The sequence below is a fragment of the Phalacrocorax aristotelis genome, chromosome 17 (assembly GCF_949628215.1).
Source record: "Phalacrocorax aristotelis chromosome 17, bGulAri2.1, whole genome shotgun sequence".
NCBI lineage: Eukaryota > Metazoa > Chordata > Aves > Suliformes > Phalacrocoracidae > Phalacrocorax > Phalacrocorax aristotelis.
In genome coordinates, this window is record NC_134292.1 from 2,657,714 (window position 1) to 2,673,239 (window position 15,526).

The window sequence follows — 15,526 nt, forward strand, 5'->3', positions numbered from 1 at the left end:
TCTGTTCTAGTCTGAATTGCTTTCAGGCTTTGAATGCTCAGTGATCAAAGACAGTAATTCTGCCCCAGGATGGCATTTGAATGGCCCCTTGTTCAGGGGAGCTTTTCTTCTGTGACAATTCTTTCTCCCACTGACAGAGACATTGCCCGGGGTTATGAGCGTATCCCGATTCCCTGTATCAATTCAGTGGACAGCGAGCCTTGTCCTAGCAACTACAAATATGTTTCGCAGAACTGCGTCACCTCCCCAATGGACATTGATAGAAACATCACTCATTTACAGGTGTGTATCCATTTTTTTCCTGTTCTGTCCCTGCAGTATTCAGGGATGTTGCAGTGCACTGCACCTCAGAATGGGTTTTGCATTCAGAATGGGAATGTCTAGTCCTAATATTGTCATCAAATTCCAGCTAAAGCTGTTGTCCTAAACTCTAGCTCTTGCTCTAGGAAATGGGATTCTGCTTTTCTTCCTTCTGCTTAGGTTGGATATTAGGAAAAGGTTCTTCCCCCAGAGGGTGGTGGAGCCCTGGAACAGGCTCCCCAGGGAGGCATCACGGCACCAAGCCTGATGGTATTCAAGAAGCACTTGGACAACACCTTCAGAGACATGGTGTGAATTTGGGGTTGTCCTGCGCAGAGACAGGATTTGGACTTGATCCTTGTGGGTCCCTTCCAACTTAGGACATTCTATGATTCTATGATTCCTTTCTGATACTTAGGCTAACCTCTGTGCTCAGCTGTGTGCTTGTAGCATCAGCCATCTGGTACTGGCTGATGTGGCTCCCATTTATCCTTTCCTTTGTTCTGTATCTGGAGAGTTAGTGAGTTGTTGGGAGACCTTCCTCATGCTGGCTTCCTGATGACTGCAGCACCCAGGCCAAGGTCTTTATTGTGACACTGGAAGTCCTCAAAGGGCCAGGCTGTGAAAGCAGAGGTGGGGAAGGGTGGGGTAAGGGTACGTCTGGGCACAGCTCTCAGATGGCTGAAGTGAACTTCTCCTGCCCAAGCCCTGTTGTGCAGAAGCTGGTGGTGGGACCGTGGTGGCTTGGGGAGTGCTGGGGAAGCAGCCAGCTGGAGCACCCGTGTGGGAAGAGGCAAGCAGCAGGGGAGGACTGAGCCATCATGTTGCATCATCTCCCAGCTCTGGTCCCTCCTTGGAGCTTTCCTTTTCCTTGAGCATGGAGTACAGCTCATAGGGCACAGGGGAGGGTTAGTAACACAGGGGGACATCCTCTCATGAGAAATGAAGGTGGCTCAGCGTGGGATCCTTTCCTGCAAGCTGGAATCCTTTGACGTTCTTTGCATACAGAAATAAGGAATGGGGTAAAAATGCCACCGAACCGGTGAGGCTGGTTATCTTTCTGGCTAAGGAGCTGTGGCAGGAGAGGCAAAGACTTGTGGTTTCCTCTCTGGCCCAGTCACAGAAGTTGCTCTTTCAGCTGTGTGCGAGTGGTGTGGAGTTAACTCCCTTTCTTCCCTTCCAGTATTGCGTATGTATAGACGACTGCTCCTCCAGTAACTGCATGTGTGGCCAACTCAGTATGCGCTGCTGGTATGATAAGGTGAGGACACAGAACCTCCGGTTGGGTTAGACCAGTGCTTGTGAGCTGAACTTGGCACAGTTCAGGGTTTATAATAGTACCTTAAAAACAGTTCCTTGCACAACTCCCCTACTTTTTCTTTTAAAATGCATAAAGTTGTAGTCTCAGCTTTGAGATGTATGTGACGATAACAAAACGCGTACTCAGGGAAGCTTTTCTAGTGTTACTTATTTGTGTTACTGTCATGCCAACTGAGCCATTAATTATACCCATGTGATAGAGAGCATTTAATAATCCATGCGTGAAATCAGCTTCCGTTTCAGAGCAACATAGAAAATGCTGTAATATGTAAACAAGGGGAGGGCAGTATAGATTTTTTTGCCTGCTTTTATTTATGGTGATCCTTCTGGATGAAGGCAAAGTAAAGAGGTTTTAACTGCAACATTGCCAGAAGCCTGGTTTGTTTTGGGTAAGTTCTTGCTTCGATCCCCCAGGGAGGTTTTGAGGTTAATATTTGGACAGGTTCTGCTAAGATTAGAAGTTCTGTGAAACTCTGCAAGTTTCTCCCAGAGGGAATACTGGCATCTTTCTTTGCTTTGTAGCCATTTTATTTACATGTTAATAGGTGATTACATCTTTGAAGCCTTAAAAGCGAAATTTGTTAAATATGATGAACGGCGTCTATCGCTTCCTTAATACTATAAGGCTGGTAAATAATTGGATTGTAGGTTTTTTGGGAGTGTTATTTGGGAAGATAATGTGGTTCACAGAACTTGGGCGTATTGGCCTTGTAATCTGGGAGTTTAGGCTTTATTCCAGAGACAGACTAAGCACCCGCTTCTCCCCTCCAGCACTGCAGAATGATAACAGTGGTGATGCACACCGTTTCTTTGCACAGCACTGTAAGATATTTTTTCTGATGGTGCGTAGGGTGATGCCAGGCAGCAAAAATCTAGACGGTGTCTTGCTGTTTGGCAGCTGTCGGTGATAGTGGCGAGAGTGCCACCATCGGGGTAGAGCAAAACCACTGCGGAGGTTGAGGTCTGACACTAGTTTTGGGGATGTCGGGGCATGCCTTCACCTTGGGGTTCTCTGGCCTGCCTCTGGTTTGGAGGGGTCACAGGAACAGACAACTAACCCAGTCTTGAATGCCTCTCCTCTTCAGGATGGCCGACTCCTGCCTGAATTCAACATGGCTGAGCCGCCGCTCATCTTTGAGTGTAATCATGCGTGCTCATGCTGGCGAACCTGTAGGAACCGAGTGGTGCAGAACGGGCTCAGGTGAGAAGGATGATCCAAATGCAGCTTATCTTGGCAAGACCAACAGCAAACTCGTGAGCTTTCTGGCCCTCTGGTCTCAGCTCGCTCATAAACCCACAAAACCCAGGACTTCCCGAGACGATACGGAAGTTGGGGCAGGTGCTACCACGCGGTGGTGGGATGCAAGCGGGTTCCTGTGTGCTGCTGGTGGGAATGAAGTGGCAGTGGGGTCATGAGCTCAGTTAATATTTGCACCCTGCCCCTGCCACTGTCACGTGGGATCTGTGGCATTTTTTCATCAGCCTGACCATAATATATATAAATGGCTTGTGGGTTTGTACAAACAGCCTAGATGTAACTTCTCACGTGGAGATCTGTGAAGAAAACAACAGCAACAGAAACAGCAAAGCTTTAATTGAGAAGGTCTTGTAAGTTAGCAGTCTATACTAGAAATATAGGCCAGCATGCCCAGACGTGGCTGCTTAAAATTTCCAAATTACTGGCATGACTCCCCCTGAATTGGTTATCTGACTACCTGTTGGCCTCGGTGCTGCTGATTAGGCTGTTATGATTTTGGTGCCAGACTGAAGGTGTAAATGTTTTGTTTTGGATCTCTGCTGTGAAGTTTGCCGCTGCACTAAATGTATCAGGACAAACTTCAAAGGAATCCCAGTGGAAAAAAGACTTTTTGCAAACTTTTTTTGTAGTACTGATAACACTTTTTTGAAAGCTTTGTAGTTTCAATGACATTTTGCAACGTTAAAAATAAGTAAGGAAAAGGCTCAATGCGTTTCAACAGAACTTTACCCCTCTCTGGTTTTCCCTGCCAAGCTCCAGAGCTCTGGTGTCTATGTGGGTGTTTATTTAGGAGCTGTACAGCTAGAGCTCTTGCTTTTGCATTTTTGCCTTGCTAAAGTGTTTTTCTGAAAGGCAGGAAGGGTTGGAAACCCAACCATGAGCCTGGGAGAGCAGCTTTGTCAGGAAGCCGGTGCTCAGGTTAGGTGCTTGGCGGAGCTGTGCTTGAGGTCCCTGGGGAGGCAGCGGAGGAATCCTCCTGCATTTGGGCTGCAGCGTGATACGTGGGTGCTCCGGCTCCATTCTCAGTGCTTCCTTCGTCAGATTTTCCCCAAATTATCTCTGCTTGGCGGTGCACATGTTTCCATCTGGCAGGCTGGCCCAGCTCAGCCAGGAAGCTGAGACCGGAGCTGCGGTCCTGCTGCTGCTGGTGTCAGCCCCAACAGCAGAGCCTGAACCTGAGCTTGGCTCTCTGCTCTGCTCTGCTCTGGTGGACAAAGCAAAACATGGGGGACCTTTCTCAAGCCTGAAATACAGTGTTGTAACTGGTTTCACCTGAAGTCAGTTTTGCCCTGGTGAAGGCTCCAGGAGCCGTGAGCAACCAGGAGAAAACGCACAGCCCCTGGTTTGAGCTGACGGTGCAAGCAGGGAATGGGTGGGGGGAAGAGGAGAGAAGTACCGGAAAAAGCAACAGGGTGAAGTTAAGGTGAGCGTCGGATTTCTCTTTATTCCGATAACAGCATTGCTGAGAGTGGGTTTTGGTTCCCTCGGGGACAGAGCAAGCCTTCCCTAGCCCTGGAGACTGTTCATCCTGCACTTAACTCAAGTTCTGGCTGAGCAGGAGGCAGAATGACTTACAGGATTGTTTCTCTGCCTATAAACTCCATCAGTAAAATTCCACAGAGCAGCTATTACACCAAGAAGTTTCAAGTTGCAGCGTTTCTTCCTTGTCTTTCAGCCAGGGAGCTGGATATGATGGAGTTGCTAAATGCACCAGCCTCAGCAGAGGGCAAAGGGATCAGAGCACTTAGCTCAAGGTGTTCTTAATTCACTGTAAGCTCCCTGCCTTCCCCCGTAGCACTCCTCTCTGCAGAGCTACGCTGCCTTAAGTCCCTTTCCACCTTTCCACCAACCAGGGGGGTTGAGTATTGAAATAATCTCGGAGTTGGTGGTGATGGAAGGTTGCTGGGTTTTTTGCTCATCTCTCTATGAAAATCCATTGTCTTTCTGCAGAGTGCTGCCATTAACATGGCTCCCTTTCCTCTTTTCCAGGACTCGATTGCAGCTTTATCGGACACAAAAGATGGGCTGGGGTGTGCGAACAATGCAAGACATTCCACTGGGAACCTTTGTGTGCGAGTAAGTTATTCAGCTTTCATTAGCTCACAAAAACGCATCGCTTCCCGAGGGCTGGGATGGTTTGCTCCTCTTCAAGGAGAGGTTTCCATGCTAATCAGATTGGCATCAAGCCGAGCTGCTTGCCCTCAGTTGGAGGTTTCCTGACTCCGTTTCCTGCTCTGTTTGTCCTTTTCCTCATAGTATGGATCTTTTTTCACCCCTCTCTGCCTTGTTGGGATCTGTCCTACCCCCCTGAAACAGAAGCGATGGAGGGAAAAAAGCATTTGGGTTGCGCTACGAATGTGCTCAACTCAATGTGCTCACCGTGGATCTGGGACACTTAAGGCCAAGGGAATTTTTGGAGCAACTTTGTTATATCGCATCTTTTTCTGTTTCAATACTGACCTCTCAAGAGGTTTTCCAGTGTCACAGCTCTGGCTTTAGTCTGATTCAGCAAAACAGTAAAGCACTTGGCGTTGAACACGTGTTTCGGCCCTGATTCAATAAAGTACTTAAGAACAAAAATGTTCAGATTTATGTCAAGTGAAAAAACTCCCGTTGAACCCCACAGGTTTTAGGCTTTAAAATGGTAAATGTACTTTATTAAATATTTTGGAAAGTGTTTTCTTCATTGCAATACTATGGTGAGTTAAGACCTTCTAAATAGGGCTGGACCCATGCCCTTCATGGAAATAGGTTCTAGAGATTTTTATAACTAGTTAGTGATGTTTTATAGCATTGGGGTGGGGGATTGAGGAAGATTATTGCAGAATATAAAAAAAAAACAAACCAAAGTGAATTGGCCAAGTATTTCTTCCATGTTAGAAGCTGCCAGACAATAAAAAGGTTTTTTTCGGAGGTAAAGCTTCAAACTCTGTTGTTTGTGGGGAGTGTCTCAAGCCTGTCTTCAGGTGGGGCTTCCTTTTAAGTACCAAAGGTCCCCGTGTCCTGGTTCAGTGCCCAGAGATGAGCCAGAGCCTGCACGAAAACTGCTCCCAAAGAAAAAAAGGCACTGGCTTTACCAAACCTTACTGGAATGCTGGCATGCAAGAGGAATAAGCAGTGGTGAATAAGCGGCCCAAGGAAACAGGTGTAATTAGAGTGCATCAGAGCTGATGGGGTGCAGATACCACCACTGTGCCTAACTCTTCCCTCCGCCCTTGCCAGGAGCTGCTGCCACTGTTTCAGTGGTAGGCGCTATCTTCTTCATTATCTAAATGAGCTGCATACTCAAAAGCTGAGCTATTTTATGTCTTGCCCATATACATTCCCCTTGTCTCCATCACGCACACGCACAAACACGTGTTATTTACTCAACAGTCCTTCTCTCCTCCTTAAGCCAGCTGCACTGATGTCCTCCCTGTGATTCTTCATGGACAACCTATAGACTTGGTTTCTTTTTTTCCTCATGTCTGGCAAAGAAGCCCTGGTGCCAGGGGTGCTTGGGGGTGCTTGCACACAGCAGCTCCTGGGATCGGCTGTAGTGGAGGAGCATTGTGCGTTAAACGTCTGGATTAGAGCCCTGAGCAGGTTATTATTCTGCACTGGAAGGGTGATCATTGTACTGGCGTAAGGATGACTTTTATTCCACAATTTTTCACGTAGGCCCACAAGAGGGGCAAATCTGGAATAGTTCTCACAATGCTTCTATTTTCCAAACTCTGCTGGTCCTGACTGTTTCTGTGTGTAAATGCCTTTCTTAGAAACATACTGCTTTTCAGCCTGCTCTGTACTTCAGATACCTTTCAACTTTTCTCTGTAATCACTCCAAAAATGGTTTCCCTTCCCATTTCTGCTTGCAGACTGTCCCTCTGGCAGCCCACAGCAGCTTTTGCAGGGAGTGTTTAGCAGTGCTCAGAGCACTTTGGCAGCTGGGAGCGAGGCTCTGCTGGCACGGTGGCCAGCCAGCCCTCCCACCATCATCTCCAGGGCTCCCCAGCCCCCAGTCGCTCCAGACCCTCCTACTGATGGCCTCCGGTACCTTCAGCACCACCCTGGAAGCAGCAGCTGAGTGAGGGGAGATGCAGCAGTGTGATCCTCCCCGCCCCGCTGGGCTCCCACCGAGGTTTTAGGCTCTTCCGCTCACAGATGCTCAGGAGCGTGCTTGTGTGCAGGTTCCTCCCTGGCCTCCAGATCTGTCACTGCTCAGAAGTTGCTGTTGCTCCCCCTGCGATGACATTGCTGTGGGTTGTTCTGAGTCTGCTCTGTTCGTGCATGGTTGTCAGACGGTGTAACGGCTCGTTCTGGAAATGGTGGAGGCTTTTATTGGAGAGGCTTTGAATTAGTGGGATGCAGAAACCAGAGGTTTGTGAGGATCTGGTCTGTTCCTTTTGGTGCATGTACATTATGTGGTCTCAGAATATTTCATTCCTGTACAAAACAGTGATGTTCTAACAGATACCATCTGCATCAAGCCAGGTATTTTAGCCACACCTCTTTTAGCCAGAGAAGCCCCAGGCATCCCATCTCCCACACCCCGTGGAAAATGCTGGAGCCTGTGCTAGGGACTTGTTATTGCTCTTGATTTTTGCATGGAGCATGCTCTGATCTTGCAGTGATGAGTGGCAGTGTAAAGCTCTGAGGTGTAGTCACTTGCCATCAGCATGCTGAACATCTTGCTGAGAAGCAAGGCGCTGGATTGACTTCGAGTTTTTAAATGAAGGGGCTGATTGTCCTGTTCTTTTTTGGGTAGGAAAATGTACCTCTTGCACATCCTTCCATAACTTTGGACCTGGGGAATTAGGGAATCATTTGTATTGGTAAGCAGTCCTGGAAAGGAAGTGAGTTACAGGAGCAGTCTTTAAAGGATCATCGAAACAACAATTTTTACTTGGATTGTGGTTTTTTGTTTCACTGAGTTGTAAACCTGAAGTGGCTGTCCCTGAGCAGAGTGCTTCTCCGTGCAGCATTATTCAGCTGTTTCTCAGCTGCTGCTGGCTACTGTGCCATGCTACAGCAATTTCTCTCCCTCTCTGGCCATCATCTTCATATTGCTTTAGGTCACCAACGAGCGTGTGATTTCCAGTAATGCCGCAGCCTTACGGGAGCGCTTAATAAATAACAAGCTGCGGTGGGGGCAAACAGGAGGATCGCACGCGGCGGCAGCCTCCTGCTCTGGCAGAGCGACTTGGCCAGATCGCTCAGATTTGGGAACTGCTGCCAAACGATCCCTTGTCACGGAGTGCGTGGGCCCTTTCCAGGTTAATGTTCCGTGGCTCTCCTCTTCCCCAGCCCTGGAGTTAAATGCTGCCTTGAGCCACAGGGGGGAAATGGATATGGTTGGTTAACACTTTGAAAATGCCTTGAGAGCTGCAGAGGAATGCTGTGATAATGGCTGCTGATCGTGGAAGTCTCTGTTGATGCTGCGAAGAATATTTATTCATATTGTGAATCCTTTGCTTATAATTAATTGTCATTGCAATGCAGGCAGGGAAGACTTACATACCAGAATCTACTGTGCTGTTGTTTCCTTCTCTCATCCTCCCTCTGGCTCGGTACCTCTCCTCTTGTGCCTTTTACTTTGATTGCAAGCAGGTCAGGGCCAGGAAATGCTGAACCTTGACAGTCCCAAGCTGTTTAGGATGGAGATGGGGAGAAAAATGTGGGAACACCAGTGCAGCGGGGACTCCTGCCACAAGGGGGTTTGCATCAAAACCAGCGTGCGTCTGCGGTGTGAGGGGTGGTGTGGGTATTTCGCCCTTCTCAGCAAGCCAGGCCAAGCAGCACATGCTTTGCAGTGCTCGCAGGACCTCGTTGTGATCTGTCTTGCACGTGGTTTTATAACAGGGTGGTTGTTACTGGGATCAGAGCTTTGGTTTATTCTGGTTCAAGAGGGATTGAGAAAGAAGCCTAGATCCTTCCAGGGATCCTGCCTGGTTAGATAAGACCTAAGACTTTTAAAACAAAACTTTTTAAGGTATGTAGCCTGTGTAATTGGTCAAAATACCCTGGAAAATACAGGAAGGACAGACAGAAACATTTTGCTTTGGGATGTGAACAGCGGAAGCATTGCTGGTGTATGGGAGAGCCAGGGTGTGAGTCTGACTGTGAACATAAGGAGATTTGGATTAATGTGTTGATCCTGGCCAGCGAAGAGATTTGCAAAAGGAAACATAGATCTCAGGGAAAAAGTAAATTTTGTTGGAAGTAAGACTCCATTTTTATTATTAAAAGTGTTGCCCTGAAAAGATGGAGTTTGGAGCCAGATTTTAGCTGCTGTAAGTTGGCAAAGCTCAGTTTTCCCGGGTGGCTCTGAGATGACCTGCAGTGCGAAGGCTGTGGGTTGCCATCTGTGGCTGGGCTGTATCCCTTCCTTTCCCTCTTCCCAGAAAGATGTGTTTAAACCCAACCTTGTGATTGCATGAGCATCTTATTTCTGCCTTTCCTGTTTGTCTGCAGGTATGTTGGTGAGCTGATATCCGATTCCGAGGCAGACGTCCGTGAAGAGGACTCCTACCTCTTCGACCTTGACAACAAGGTACTGTATCTGAAGGTGTCTAATGAGACAAACCCAAGGTCTTGCTTCTCCAAATTAGCAGAGAGAATATTTGTCTCCATCTTGATGTACAGCATGATCTGAAAGCCTGCAAAGAGGAGGACTGCATCCTCACTGCATTTTAGTCAAAATATAGAGTGGTTGAGGTAAGGCTTAGGACTTGTTAAAATGGTAAGAGTGCATGGGCCGCCCGCCACGGTACGTGCTGCCCACACCGGTTTTGATGCAAAATGCTCTTCTGTCAAAACCATTTGGGCATCCTGAGTTCAGCTGTTCAGTTTTTGATACTCAGGTGTGTATATGCAGGCTTGCAGCTGTGTTGATTGGCAGCTCTGTAGGTTCTTCATAAAAAGTTGAGCTGGAAGACTGAAAAAACTGTTCACTTACAAAGGAATCCACCAGATGCCCTGGCAGGGACTTGAGGCTTGTTCTGCTGGTAGTTACCCTGTGCTGCTCTGTGGAGGCTGTCTCAGAGCAGAAATCGTGCTTTGAAAAGTGTGATCTAAAGCTTTTTAAGCAAGGCCATCACTTCAGACTTCCCTTGGGAAAGGAAGAGAGAGGTGAGCTGGGGACTCAGAGGAATGGGGTGGCTTCCAAGGAAAGCTGTAAAACAGTCTCTGTCTTGTTTCTGTCATCAGCTAGTGACAAAGAAGCTGTGCCTTTATTTTTCTTCTTCTGTTTTAAAGCAACACACATTCAACGACTGAAAAAAGCCAAGTAATGTGTCCTGTGGTCAGTCTGAAAACAGAGGGGTCAAATTGTAATTAAGAAGTTGAAAAGCAGCAGGGACTTCAACCTGGTTGGTACATTTATGAGCAGGAGCCCACTCCTTGGGCTTGCCTTGCCTTAGGCTAACCCCTGGCTGGCTGCCTTGAGGGATGACCTCTGTGTGTTTGCTCTTAGGAAGCCTTTAGTGAAGCGAGGAGGGAGACCTAAGTACAGCTGCAAGCACGTAATCTTTTTTCAGGGTTTTTTCAAAGGGGAGCACCTGTAGAAACGCAGGCACCAAGCAGCCCACTGGGGTGGGTGGCGGAGGGTAGGGCAGCGCTAGCCGGGTCCCGCAGCCTCCCGAGTGATGGGAAATTGTTACGGGTGTGAACCCAAACCCTGGGATGGACAACCCTGGGGTCCTGGTGTGTCCTGAAGGGGTGGCCTGGACAGGCTTGTGCTGTACTGAAAGACAGTGGTGGGGGTGTCGCTTCTGATGTCCCTGTACCTTGAGCTGCCACTGACGGCCACGTGCACAGTGAATCGTTTTGTGTACCAGGTCCTGCAGTCATGTCCCATGCCTGAAAGGGGGCAAACATCGAACAGCCAAAACTTACAGCCATTCCTGGGTTTCCAGGAGGAAGACACAGCACAGCAGATGCTCTCTGATCTTCCACTGGTTAAAGGGATAGTTTTCTTGTCTCTGTACTGGAGAGCTGGAAAAACCACACTGTTTTGGGGAAAGATGAGGCTGAGTTTTAGCTGCTGTGGTTGCTTTCTCTTTGTGTTAAGCCGCCCCACGCGCAGGCCCATCCCCTGCAGTCCCTGCTCGTGAGCTTGGCCCGGTGTGCTCCGTCAAGGAGGGGCAGCAGTTGGGGCTGCATGTTGCTGCACCCCCGCGACCCCTGCCTGCCTGCAGGCAAGAAGGGCTTTCTCTGGGCTTCTTCCCTTCTAAGAAACCCTGGTGCCTTCCCACTCTTGAGAAGGAGACTCGTCTCACTGCAGAGTGGGTTCATGGTTTCTCCTCTTCCTCCTTACTAGCCACTGTGTGACTCTTACGTTCCTGAAACCCTCATAGTAAGGTGGGAAGCCGTTTGCTTTGGGACTTGTCCTCCTTAGCAGCTTCCCAGGGAGGACGCTGCCTGTGTTGGTCAAGGCAGCAGGCTCCTTTCCCAAGAAACACATCTTGCCTTGCATGGTGGAGAGCTCAGTTCTTTCCAGATGGTCACTAGATGCGGTAGTGGGTGATGTTGTCCTCACCAACCAGGGCATTTCCATGGATGAAAGTGAGGGGGTGACGGGAATTACTTCTAACTGAAATTAGAGCTGATGACACTGTGAGTGATACGGGACCATGTCGCTGGGACTCTTCCCTGGGCTCCTGCACCAGTCGGGCGGTGTGATCTGGCATGGCTCATCCATTAACAATTGCAAGGTGCTTGCCCAAAAGGGAGTTTGAGCACTGCTAATGGATCCTTTTGCTTTTGGCCTCTTCGCAACTGAAATTAGCTTCTGTAATTAAAGTCTCTGCTTTGCACAGTCATTCTCTGCTGGAATAAAAAAGCCCTGAGGGGGGTTCTTTTATTTTCAAGGAAAACAAAATATCACTGCTCTCTGAGCTCTCCAGAAAGGGAATTTTTGTGTTCTCACTTTCACTTTTATCCGCAAAAGCTGCGTTCTCTCAAGGCTCTGGCTTTGTGTTTCCTAGCTGTCGTGTTCAATTAGAGGAGAGAACAGATGCCTGTTCCCCTGTCCAGTGGCTTTTACGCATAAGGTGTTTTTCTGCACCAAACATGGATCTCACTGTGCCAAACTGGTGCTTTACCAGAGCAGGGCTGGGGAGAACTGACATGCCACCCAGTGTCAGGGGCGTTTTAACAGGTCTTTGGGCTAGTGGGAGCTGAGTGCTGTGCAGAAAACTGTATTTTCAGAGTACTGTTGAATATAAATGTGTGAGTTCAGTCCTTTCAAACCCACAGTGGGCGTCCTGCCCAGGTGGCGGTTCTTCTTGAAGCTCTGCAGAGGTTTAGCGGAATGACCGGTAGTTTGATCACTTGTTGTTTGGTGTGTTTTTTTAAATAAGTAGCAGTAATAATACTGAACCGAACTTCATCTAATCAAAGATGCAACATTTCTCCTCTAGGATGGAGAGGTGTACTGCATAGATGCCCGTTTCTATGGCAACATCAGCCGCTTTATAAACCACCTCTGCGAGCCAAACCTCATCCCGGTGCGAGTCTTCATGTCACATCAGGACCTCCGCTTTCCCAGGATCGCCTTCTTCAGCACGAGGCATATAGAGGCTGGAGAAGAAATCGGGTAGGTGCTGTCCCCAGGGCTGCCCCTCCCGTGGGGAGCCACTGCCTCACGGGGGGAAGGATGGAACGTGGAGGGACGAAAGCTCTGCCGCTCCTGAGCTGGCTCGCTCCATCCCTTGCTCTCAGGGCCGCACCCACAGGGTCTCCTGGGGATCCCACAAGCGCGTTCCGTCCCCTGAAGCTTTGCAAAAACCCAAATTGTGGCAGCACCAAGGATTGCTGCCCCCGGTGGCTTGCACCGCTGCACGGTCCCTTTTCCCCCTGCGTGCTTCTGCTTTGAAGTGACCCTGTCTCTGTGTCTCTCTTGCAGCTTTGACTACGGAGACAGGTTCTGGGACATCAAAGGCAAATACTTCAGCTGTCAGTGCGGTTCACCCAAGTGCAAACACTCGAGCTCAGCGCTGGCCCAGCGGCAGGCGAGCACCTCGTCCCAGGACACGCAGGAAAACGGGCTCCCCGACACCAGCTCTGCCACTGCAGCAGGCCCCTTTTGAGGCTCCGCTCCCCAGAGACTGACTTGTTTTAACCCTATAGGTTCACATACTGTCTGAATTTCCATTTAAAGAGAAAAAAAAAAGGGGGAAAAAAAAAACAAAACCCGCTCAAGGAAAGCCAAGGGTTTGTGACACTTAGGGCTGTGCCACCGACTGTTACTTGAGGAATAAGTAAAAGCAAATCCCGCCTCCGTGATGTTGTTCTTTCCTCCCCGGTCCTGGAAAGCTGCTGGTTTTCACAGTTGCGTGTGGAGGGGTGGCTGTTGCATTTTTTTTTTCCATGCAAGCTGTCCCGGCCTCTGTCTCTTAACGTGCTAAGTGTTGTCAGAGCCGAGGGAGAGCTGCCCGTCCTCCGACTATTGTTAATTGAATGGGTCGCTCATGCCGAGTCATCTACAGTTCACTTGTAATAAACTTTGAATACTTGATGGGACTTTGTTTCTAAAAGCCTGGGGGAGCGGGGAGGGAGAGGGAGGTGCTGGCATTTGGGTTTGCTTGGCACAGCCCGGGGGCAGGTTCTGCTGGTTGGTTTTTGTTGGTTTGTTTGGTTTTTTGGTTGGTTTTTGGTTTTTGTTTTTTGTTTTGTTTTTTTTTTTTTAAATAAATCATGAATCTCTCCCACATCTCGCAGGACGTTGCAGTGGGGCCTTGCCCTGGGAGCTAGAGGGCATTCTAACGCATACCCTCCTTGTTACCAAATCCACCGGGTTTTTTCTCATCTGATGAGAAGAAATCCACAGTCCTTGTAATCCCTTTGGTTCCTGGCTCTCTCCCGAGCCGACCAGAGACGCTTCCCCTAAGCCCCTGCTCCCTCCCGGCCTTTCTCCGTTACAAACCAGCTCTCGCCTGCGCCGCCTGGCCGTGTTACTGTCTCAGTGTTCGGTTCATCCATGGAAGGATTTCCCTCGCCCCGTCGTGTTACCCGTTTTAGAGAGGGAAGGTTGCAGGGGATTGTACAAGACACTAACTTCTTAAGGAAATCAGTTTTTCTTTTTTTAAAAATAAAGCGAACGAGAGATATATATTATAGAGAACCTCGACTCGCATCCACCGGCTGGGGCGAACAGCAGACAGGACGTGTCACAGCGAGAAGATCCCAGATGCCACCAGCTCGTCTGTTCCCATCACTTTTCTCAACGCTGGGCACCTTCAATTAATTTTTAAGCCACATGCTATGAGGTTTCAATAAACCGATTTATTTTTTACCATTACTGAAACATTGGGGACTAGCATTAAAAAGAAAAAAAAAATTTAAAAAAAATTAAAAAAAAAAAAAACCCAAAAAAACCAAAACAACAACAAAAAGAAACCACAAAACAAAACGGTGCTGATTCTGGTGTGATTTTTGCTCACCACGTGAATATAAACTATCAATTGTATAAAAAGAACAAAGTGATTTTAGTATAAAAATGCAGGAAAAAAAACACAAAACTTTTTTTAAATTGTTAGTATTGTAGTGTGAATAAATTTGCCATCACCTTTTGTGTGGTGGCTGGGCAGGTCATTATCTTAATTTTTTTTTTTTTTGCATATATCTTTAAATACTGTAATTAGTGCAGTAACAGTTTTTTTGTTCATCTCTTCTAGAACATTCATAATGCCGTCATGTTTATTATTATTATTTTTTTCTGTTAATGTTTTTGACAGTTTTAAAGGAGCAGTCTTTTGGCTCTGATCATTTTCTTGTTCTGTTTTCAATGAAACCAATAAAAAAAAAAGAAAAAAAAAAAAGTGCTTTAAAAGGAGTTTGGCCTTTTTGTCTGCGGGGCCGGCGGGGCTGGGGCGGAGGGGGCTGCGCTGGCACCTCGGCCTTGGGCTTAAAAGGAAAATTAAGAAAGCAAAACAACAAAAAAAAACCACCCCGTGTACTTTCAAGCAAGGGAAAAGAAGCCTGACTGTTGGCTCTTTGTTCAGGCGGGTTTGCGTTCGGAGTTTTAACTTGGGTATAATCCCTCGGTCTCAAAGGCGCCCTGTGCGGGAGCCTGGGCGCTCGCGGCGGGGTGGGCCGTGCTGGTTCCGCCGCCGTGCGGCTCCGCGCAGGCTTTGGGGGGCCCCGATGCCTCCCCGTCACCTGCAGGGGGGCAGCTGAATAAAAAAGGCCAAGGAAAAGGGCGAGGGGGAGAACTTCCCACTTGGGAGCAAACCCCGGGGACGTTCCCTGCCCTGGGAGGCGGCCGTGGCGGGGAGCAGCAAGGCTCTGCGGGTGTTTGGCTGGGCCAGCAGCTCGGGCCCGCCCAGGGCAGGGGCTGGCTTTGGGGGCTGCTGCGGGGTGCAAGTGCTGGGGGAGCGGTGCTGGGGGGTCCCCCCGAGTCCCCAGGGTGCCGGGTGGGGGCTGCCGAGGCTGCGTGACTAAGGACAGCCACTGCACACCCTGGCCCTCAGCGGCCTCGTCGGGAAAATAAGCAGCCCTGAGTCACTGCCGGTCGATAGCTCATAAAAATATTCATAAATGGTAGGAAGAGTCCGGCCCGATGGCAGCTGGGGATGGGAGGAGCGAGGAGGGCTTTGGCCACGGCCTCACACGCTCGCCCACCTCTTGCCCGCCTGGCAGGAGCCTTCATTGCCCGCAGAGCCCCGG

The 15,526-nt window shown here is 48.9% G+C and overlaps 1 protein-coding gene across 12 annotated transcripts in view; it reads left to right on the top strand.

The window, feature by feature from the left end:
- The window catches only part of LOC142065819 (histone-lysine N-methyltransferase EHMT1-like), a 124,103-nt gene extending 110,565 nt beyond the window's left edge, over window positions 1-13,538 (top strand). For all 12 annotated transcript variants that reach the window (XM_075112486.1, XM_075112484.1, XM_075112493.1 and 9 more), the window contains 7 exons: window positions 138-282; window positions 1,484-1,561; window positions 2,706-2,821; window positions 4,868-4,954; window positions 9,332-9,410; window positions 12,280-12,455; window positions 12,765-13,538. In XM_075112486.1, the coding sequence (XP_074968587.1) occupies window positions 138-282; window positions 1,484-1,561; window positions 2,706-2,821; window positions 4,868-4,954; window positions 9,332-9,410; window positions 12,280-12,455; window positions 12,765-12,948 (865 nt within the window). In that variant the 3' untranslated portion in view covers window positions 12,949-13,538. The remainder of the gene's footprint in view (window positions 1-137; window positions 283-1,483; window positions 1,562-2,705; window positions 2,822-4,867; window positions 4,955-9,331; window positions 9,411-12,279; window positions 12,456-12,764) is intronic.
- The last annotated feature ends 1,988 nt before the right edge of the window (window positions 13,539-15,526 follow it).